The 9751-nt window shown below is 33.0% G+C and overlaps 1 protein-coding gene across 1 annotated transcript; it reads left to right on the top strand.

Annotated features, from left to right (window-relative positions):
* The first annotated feature begins 513 nt into the window (after positions 1-513).
* On the top strand, positions 514-2641 carry LOC141631489 (uncharacterized). The gene is made up of 4 exons (XM_074444153.1): positions 514-571; positions 656-1238; positions 1298-1805; positions 2300-2641. Exons 1-4 carry the CDS (start codon positions 514-516, stop codon positions 2639-2641), a joined length of 1491 nt encoding a protein of 496 aa, XP_074300254.1.
* Positions 2642-9751: the final 7110 nt, after the last annotated feature.

The following is a 9751-nucleotide window of genomic DNA, read 5'->3' as shown; positions in this document are numbered from 1 at the left end:
TGTCCCTGCTCCAACTTGTGGCCCACAACCTGAGGAGGAGCTTGTCTCAGAATGTCATGAGCTAGGTGGTACCTCAGTTACTCCAGTGGAGGTGGCTCCTTCTGGTGAAGGTGGGGAGAACTCAGAATGCTCTAAGTTAGGTTCTCCCACTGTACTAGTTGTAGTCTCCTCTCCTAGAACAACTGTAAAGCACTCAGAATGCCATGAGCTAGGCCAAAGCTCCCCTGAACTTGTCTACAGCCCTAAGTTAGCTAGCAGGAGGTCTCAAATTGCCAAGAAAAGAGAATGTTTAACAGGCACTCAGACTACTGGTGGGGGATCTATATGCTTAGATATCCCTAACAGGTTTGATGGTTTGGACGCTGTCACTGATCATCCTACTGCTAAAATAGTGGAAAAAGAGCCCCCCTGATAAAGCTTCTTATGAAGATCTGCTCCTGGAACATTAGCGGATGTAATGATCCTCTTAAGCAACAAGAAATTGCAGATTTCTTGTAGGCTAATAAATTGGATATGCTAGGTGTGCTTGAAACAAGAATAAAGGAGAAAAATGTTGGGAAAATTATAAAAAGTAAGTTCAAAAACTATAGTGTGATATGTAACTATGATAGACACTACAATGGCAGGATTTAGTTCATTTGGAATCCAATCACAGTCACAGTGATTCCTCTGATCTCTAATGCTCAGTTCATACACTGTGCATTAACTCATCATGCTACTTCTCATAAGCTTTTCATCACCATGGTTTATGGTAGTAATAACTACAAGGAAAGAGAGGATTTATGGCTGGCACTTTCTTCCATTAAGAGCACTGTGACTGATTGGATTGTTCTTGGTGATTTTAATGTGGTTAGAGATGTCAGTGAAAGGGTTAGCCCCTCACCACCTGATTTGAATGATATTTTGGATTTCAATGCTTATCTTCTAAACTGTCATTTGGAGGATGTTGGGGGCTCTGGATGTGAATACACTTGGTCTAATAAACAAGATGACAGTACTAGGGGGTGGTCCAAGCTGGATAAGGCTCCATCTAATCTTTCTTGGTTTTCTCATTTCCCTGCTACTTATACTGCTTTCTTGCCTTCTGGTGTGTCTGACCACTCACCAGTTTTGGTTAATATTTTTGAGGATCCCTCTATTAAATCTAGATTCAGTTTTATTAATTATTGGATTAGCCATCCTTCCTATAGAGGCCTCATTTCTCAGGCTTGGCAACACTATGTGGCTGGTACTGCTATGTACCATAGTTTTGCAAGTTAAGGCATAAAGAATAGTTGAGGGCCTTGCATAAACTCAGATACAGTGACCTTTCCTCTAGGGTTACTGAGGCCAAAGCTGCTCTTGCTCTGCTGGCATGTCAACAAGAACTGCAAAGCTGTCCTTTATCTCAAGATCTCATTCTTCAAGAAAGAGACCTTCTGGATGAATACAATTCTCTTAAGTCTGCTGAGATTAGCATGGTCCAACAGAAATCTAAGGTGGATAACATCAGTCATGGTGACTGTTCAACAAAATATTTCTTCTCTAGGATTCAGGAGAGGAAACAGCAACATATCATTGGAAGGATTCTTGATAGAAATGGCATTGAGAGAACTGGGCTCACTGAAGTTGCCGAGGGCTTTGTTGATTATTATGGACACCTGTTGGGGACCTCCATGGCTGTTTCTCCTCTTGATAGTGACTTTATCCAACAAGGCCCTTGTATCCTTGCTGAGGATCATGATCAACTTATTAAGCTTGTAACTACTGATGAAATTAAGCTTGCTCTCTTCGGTATAGGCTCTGGCAAGATTCCTAGGCCAGATGTATTCTCATATGCTTTTTTCAAAGATTCCTAGGATCTAACGTGACAGGATTTGTGCAAAGTTGTGCAAGAATTTTTCAGGACTGGAAAATGAGTAAGCAAGCTGACTCTACCCTCATCACTTTAATACCTAAGAAAAAAGTCAGTTCTAGTGTTATGGATTACATTCCTTGTTGCTCTACCATCTATAAAATTATAAGTAAGATCCTAGTAAGTAGACTTAAGGGGGCACTCCCTTCTCTAGTGGTTCCTGAACAGGCTCCTTTTGTGCAGGGGAGAAGTATTTTTGAAAACATAATGCTCTCCCAATCCCTTGTCAGGAAATACATTAGGAAATATATTTCTCCTAGATGTTTAGTTAAGATTGATGTCCAGAAAGCCTTTGACTCCCTTCAATGACAATTTGTTGAAAACATGCTAACTGCTCTCAAGTTCCCTGTTATGTTCATCAAGTAGATCATAGGTTGTATTTCTGGATCCTGGTTCTCAATCAAGGTTAATGGAGGAGCTCATGGGTTTTTCAAAGGTCAGAATGGAATAAGGCAAAGGGATCCTTTGTCACCTTATCTTTTTGTTTTGAGTATGAAAATTTTGTCTAGATATTTGAGAAAGCTTGACACTAAGCCTATGGTGTCACTTCATCCTAAATGTGCTAAACTCAAGCTCACTTACTTAGTTTTTGCTGATGACATCATGCTCTTTACTAGGGGAGATGTCTCTTCAGTCAAAGGAGCAGTTGAGATTCTTGAGAATTTTTCATCTTGGTCTGGCTTGCGAGCTAATATTCATAAAACTGAGGTGTACTTTAGGGGTGTCTTAGACTTTGTTAAAGCCTAGATACTACAATGTACTGGGTTTACTAAAGGGAAATTTCCTTTCCGCTATTTAGGTGTTCCACTGAATTCTGCTAAGAATAGCAGAGAAGTCTATTGTACATTACTTACCAAGCTCCAGAACTCACTGCTCCACTGGTCAAATGGCTTTCTCTCTTATGCCGGGAGAATTCAAATCTTGAATTCTGTTATTTTTGGCATTGCCAATTTCTGGTGTGCAAGTGCTTTACTACCTAAGAATATCATGTTAAAAAGAAACAAGATCTGCAAGGATTACTTCTGGAATATTGAGGAATAGTGTAAAAAGATGATCTTCAAATCATGGCAGCATATATGTAGGCCTTGTCAGGAGGGTGGGTTCAATGTTAAGGAGCTGCTTTCCTGGAATAAAGCTTTGATAACTAAATGGATTTGGTTGCTTGGCAATGATTATGTAGGGATATGGGGTGCCTGGAATCTAGCGTATACTTTTCCTACTGATTCTATTTGGCACAGTACTATGAAGGACAGGTTCTCTGAAAGTATGTGCAGCATCCTTAAGGTAAAAGGATGAGATTGTGGACAAGGCTGGGTCAACTGATGCTGGTATATCCCTGGTTAATAGCTGGGTCAGGAAGGAAAAGTTTCAGGTGGCTATGGCTTATGACTGGTTTAGGTCTAAGGGTAGTGCAGTTCACTGGAATAAGGCTCGGCAGGGGAGATCAGTTATCCCTAAGCATAGGGTTACTGCTGGGTTTGATGCTGCAAAATGCATGCCCACAGTTGATCACCTTACCACTAGAGGAATGTGCATAGTTAATAGATGTGTTTTATGGAAAGCTCAAGCTGAATCCCACAGGCATCGTTTTTTCAAATGCTCATACTCTCAAGAGCTATGGAATGGTTTGCTGTGTTGGATGGATATTATAGGCATAAGCAATGATCTTAGCACTAAACTAAGATGGATTGCTAACTCTAGGGGGGCAGAGGCACTGGAAGCATGAATGGAGGAAGGGTTGCATAGCTGCTGCTGTATATCACCTGTGGCAAGAACAAAATAAACGGATTTTCTTAGGCAAAGAGTCTACTGTTCTGCAACTTGTAAGCCAAATTAAATTTGCTATTAGGACTCAACTTTCTGCTTGTCTGAATACTAGATGCCCTCTTATTGAGGCTAGATTGCATTCCTAGATTGCTTATCTTCTAGTGGATAGAGCTTTGTAAGTTTTTATCCCCTTTTACCCCTTGTGGATGAATAAAAAGAGGCATATCTTCTTGCAAAATAATAATAATAATAATAATAATAATAATAATAAATAAATAAATAAATAAATAAATAAATAAATAAATAAATAATAAATATCAATACTACTAATATTCTCATTAATCATAATAATATAATAATAAATAAATATATTAAATATAAATATAATAATATAAACAATACGAATTAATTAATGATAAATATAATAGTAGTATAATAAATATAAAAATATAATAATAATAATAATAATAATAATAATAATAATAATAATAATAACAACAATAGTAATTAAATTAATATAATAATAATAATAATGACATCAATAAGAATATAAAATAAGAATAATAATATTAATGTTGAAATAAACTAATCTGAACTGAATTGAACTGAATTGATCTGAATTGAACTGAACTGAACTGAACTAAATGGAACTGAATTAAACTTAATGGAGCTGAACTGAATTTATTTGAACTAAAATTAAGTCCAAAAGAACAGGGCATAAATCACTCGTTTCTAAATAAAAGTGACCAAATTATTTTATTTATTTAAGTAAATAACTGCTTTAAATTTAAGAATGTTTTATAACTTTTCCTCAAATGTTTATTACCAATGATTGTTACTATTTTTGGAAAGTTACTATATTTGGAAGTTACTATTTTTGGAAGGTTTGCTTGTAAAGGATTTGGATAATAAATATTCATGCAGTAAATTTTAAATGACTTATTGAACAGCTAGGTGTGAGGTTAGAATTATAGCTTAGGATATGCTTAGATTTGCCATTAGCTAAATAGGACTGGTGTTGGTCATCAATGGTCGAACTGGGTGTCAAATGGGACCTCAGGAGATATGTACATACCTTAGACTAGGGTTTCGCACAGCAGAAGTAAGACGCCACTCTATTATTGGTTGAGTAACCTAGTTAGGACTTGGAGTTGGTTACCAACAGCGTGACACTGAGCCTCAAAAACTTGGATTTGGTCACCGACAGCGTAGCACTGGGTTCCGAAACTAGATTGGTACATCGGTACCGTAGCATAGTCCGAGTGAAAATCTATACTAAGACACTAAGCTGCTTCTTCGTATGAAGTATAAAGATAACGAAATTTTATACTTGCAGTTTGATCTTGAATTTATTTTCAACTGTTCATATTTATTTAAGTTTTTGGACATATTGATGTTTTGAACGTTTTTCAAGTAATGTTTTGGCATTTGCTTGTTTTAACTTGATGAAATGTGGCTGGGAGAGTGCCTGAGTTACTCCCCACTGATTGTGGCTGTTATGTATTTAACATGACAGGTATAATCAGACAACTACTCATAAAACTGATGAAACATCGAGTCACACCCTTAAGAGCTACCTCTAATCGATGTCCGACTTAATCAAGTACTCGTCCTCGTGTGGATCGTCACGAAATCCTTCACAAACAAACATTCATATATGATTAAACCATATACTAATTAAATAAAAACAAAACTAATTATAAGACAACGTTTAAGGGTGATAATTACCCTTAGAATAGGATGAACGGATGATGAAAGAAGATCGATCCTAATAAAGAAACAAGAAGGAAAGCACGTACGTAGAATTTGGAAATAATGAAGCAAGAAGGTAAACACGTACTTAGAATTTGGAAATAAAGAAGCAAGAAGGTAAGCACACGTATGTAGAATTTGGAAATGAAGAAGCAAGAAGATACGTGTTAAATTCAACAACGGGCCAAAGAGTTCACAATGCAGGTCCAAGAGGGTTCAACTCTAAAACCAATTGGTTATAAGGGAGTAGCCCCTTGCCTTATAAACTGGAATTCTCTTTTCTAACTCTTCAATATGGGATCCTTACATGTGTAACATATATGGGTTGGAGCTTTATTCTCAACACTCCCCCTCACATGTAAGGTCCCTTTTCACAAGCAAACTGGGGCTCTTTTTTCTCCTCCACTTGCAATCACACAGACTGGACATACCGTGTTAAATTCAACAACGGGCCTGGGCCGCACCAAAACAGAGGAGAAAAAGTCCACAACGTATGCCCAAAAGGGTTCCACTCTAAAACCAATTGGTTATAGAGGGAGTAGCCCCTTGCCTTATAAAGTGGAATTCTCTTCTCTAATTCTCCAATATGAGATTCTTAAATGTGTAACTCATATGAGCTGGAGCTTTATTCTCAACAGTAAGCACACGTACGTAGAATTTGGAAATAAAGAAGCAAGAAGGTAAGCACGTACGTAAAATTATTACACACGACGCTTTTATAAGATGAATCTCACGGCACTTTGGTGAAAAAAGTAATGTTTATTTTCTCCTTATTTTTGTGAATGGAAATGATATGAGATAACCTAATTAAGAGAGTTTATGAATGAGTTAAATGACAAAATGATAAGAATAAAATATCCTTATTTATCTTATGCAAATCGATTAAGGTAAGGGTTCACCCAAAATATCTTTTCCATTTCTTATTAAACAATTAAAGTTAAGATATTGCCAATTATCTTAAAGATTTTTAAGAAAAGAATCGTTAATTGGTCATAATAACAAGTTTTAACCAATTTGGATGTTTTAATTATTAAATTATGAAATAATTTCGTGGAATTGATTATTTTCGGTCCTATGTTGTATTTTGGTGTCAAATAACTTATGATATCCAAATAATGTATTAAATTTATATTTAAAAGCATTTAGGCTCTATTGGCATGACATATCAGGCACCTTTTTTGATTGAAGTGGCTTTTTTTACATAAATTTCAAGTAACTTTTTTTTTAAAAGTGTTTGTCAAGTAGCTTATTTGCACAAATATGCTACCTGAAATGAAATGCTACTCAGGGTAGCATTTGAGATTTCAGGTACCTGATCTTAATTTTTATTCCCTTTTTACCCGTTCAATCTATAATATTAAACAATTATCATATCCTTTTACGTCATTTCACCAAAATAAGCTACTTTTTCAGTTAGTTTGGCAAACATTTTTTTATATAATCAGTTACCTTAACAGCTCCTAATTTTCAGCTACCTTATTAGCTATCTTTTCAGGTTTCAGTTAGCTTTTCAGTTTTCAGGTACATTTTCAGGTTTCAGGTACCTTTTCAACTAGTTTTGCCAAACAGAGCCTTAATCTTTGTTTGGACAGAATTGGTTTTTATTTTTTAATAATTAATTTTCATAAGTTTTTATTTTCTTGGCCTATTCTATTGACTAAAATAATGAATTTTGGAATGATACAAATTTTCTTATGATTTGTTTTGGGTCTATTTATATTTTTAAGAATTGAAATACAAATATAGCTGTTTTAAGGATGTATTTTTGATAAATGGATTTCCTGACTTTTGGTTGCTAAAAAAACTATGCCTAGTCTTGTTATGTCATTCCAGAATGTTCAAATTTTCTTGGGGACCGAATTGATCAGAAGCTATTTTTATTAAATCAATTGGGTTTTTTCAGTTTTATTGACAATCTGGTTTTTAATTCGGTTAAAATAACAAATGATCATATCTTTTTACGAAATTTTATAGGTTGGTCAGTGTTGGTATGAAGAGTGCCTCCCCCAAATTTCATAAGATTCTAAGTTAAACTCGATTTTACATAAATAAAACATTGTTTTGGTCAAATCGAGTAAATAAAGGTTTTTAGGCTAAATTTTGGAAAAGGTCATTATGGTAGTTTTTCATATAAGTCCAAAATATCTAAATTACTTATTTATAAATTAATAAGTGACCAAATCATTTTTTTGTTTAAATAAATAATTGCTTTGTATTTAAGAATGTTTTTATAATTTTTCTAAAATGTTTATTAAAACCAACGGTTGTTACCATTTTAAGAAGTTACTAGAAATTTAATATTTTAAGAAGTTACTATATTTGAAGGTTTCCTTTTTTAGAAGTTTTGAAAAATAAATATTCTTGTAGCAAATTTTAAAGGAAAATGAGATGGCGCCACCGGGTGATACTCAAATTGGGCGCCACCATGGTATTATAGTAAATTACTAGTTTAGGACCCGTGCAAAGTTGCACGGGCGTGTATAGATTGTATATATAATTTTTTTTGTAAATTCTTAAATTTATAACATTATTTTGGTTTCTTATTTGAGGTAATTGATTTCCCATATGTTACTTGGAAATTATATACTTGTTGACCATTACAATTACAAATATAATACTTTTATAACAGTATAATCTACATATTTAAATTATAGTATTAATTTTTTTTTTTTCAAAATAACATTAGTATTAAGAGAGTATTAATTGTAAAAACATAGTTACACTCTTGTTGTATATTATGCTTACACCCGTCATATCTCATATCTTTGATTAGTACATGCATATGCCGACATGTTTACACCTATGTTAAAGCATGTTAATAATTTCAAATATCTGCAAATTTTACCATATAGGATAAGTTTTGAAATGTTTGCACAAAAATTAAAATTAAAATGAGGACAAAATAAAAAGTAGAATTACGAATTAAGTCAAAACAATATCAGTTAACATATACACTTGAAAACCTGGCATAAAAGGAAAGAACGCTTATGAGTTACACACTATTATATCTCTATAAATTATTTTCTATTTGATATACTAATCAGTATATGTAAATGATCATACTAAAACCTCTCAGAGCTTTTAAAATTATTTTACGACCCGTTAATCGCGAAACATATTTGGTCTCTATGTCCCATAACATTACTCGTGTCTTATATCTTTATTAATGTTTAAACAATGTCAATCTACTCATAATCAAATTTCATTCGTATAAATTGCATTAACTAATAAAAAAATTTGAGGCAGATCGGAAATAGTCTCTAAAGAAGTTATTGATATAACATTGTAATCATTTATCGTTTTCATGACCATTATATAATTATATTGTTAATCATGACTTGAAACGACTCTTTAACTTTGTATATATTCTTATAATAAGTGTACTCAATTTATTTTTAACTATGTTTTCATCTGTTTTATTGCCCGTGGTACTGTTTTGTATTATAGTTATAAAATAAGCTCATAATAAATTTATTATGAGAGCTTCTCTAAAGACATTTACCCAATGCTTCTCAAATTTAATTTGTTAGTTGTTAGATTATTCAATTTACTCGTGCAAGGAAAAGGGAGATGCTATACTAACAAGATAATCGAAGATCGGCAACAAAACATTAAGTTCATATAGTAAAAAAAAATTAATCAAGATACTATGGCAATTGTTATTGTTTTATTAATTAGTATAGATAGTTAGATTAAAAGTTATGAACACTTCAACATGACTGACCGCTTTAACAAATAGCTATTCACGCCGGTTTTAAAACTTAAAAGTAATGATTTTGTGACTAACAATTATCTAAATTGCATGATTAAACAATATTGTCTAATCGAGTAAAAACATGATGCTTAAAAAAATTAAATTCATGCCATCAAACAATTGTATATACTATATAAGATATGAAAATTATTTAAAAAAAACCACAAAATTCTAAAATTAATTATGATTTTATGGAGACCTTAAAATATAAAGAAGTTAGTAAAAACAACAATAAAATATGGTGGTATAAATTTTATGTTAACAACATAAAATAAAATTTATATATTGGGTTATTTAGTTAGTGGCCTATTTTTAAGGAATCATAAAATCTATGTTAAATGTGGAGTGAGGTTTTGGAGGGAAAAAAAAATATGTAATGGTTGTTGTTTTATTATTTTATATAGATGTAGTTATTTTCATTTCCCTCCTCTAAAATTTGAATTTTAAACTAATTAATAAAAAAGGGTAAAATAGGAAATTTAAACTGCATAACTATTTATAGTTAATAATAAATAAGAGTTTTTATATCCTATGCCACTAGACATAGGATAAGAAACCTAAAAAGGAAATAATTAAATGATGTT

Source organism: Silene latifolia, chromosome Y, assembly GCF_048544455.1.
Source record: "Silene latifolia isolate original U9 population chromosome Y, ASM4854445v1, whole genome shotgun sequence".
Classification (NCBI taxonomy): domain Eukaryota; kingdom Viridiplantae; phylum Streptophyta; class Magnoliopsida; order Caryophyllales; family Caryophyllaceae; genus Silene; species Silene latifolia.
Note: the sequence above shows the minus strand (reverse complement) of the source record. Positions and strands in the feature narration are given on the sequence as shown.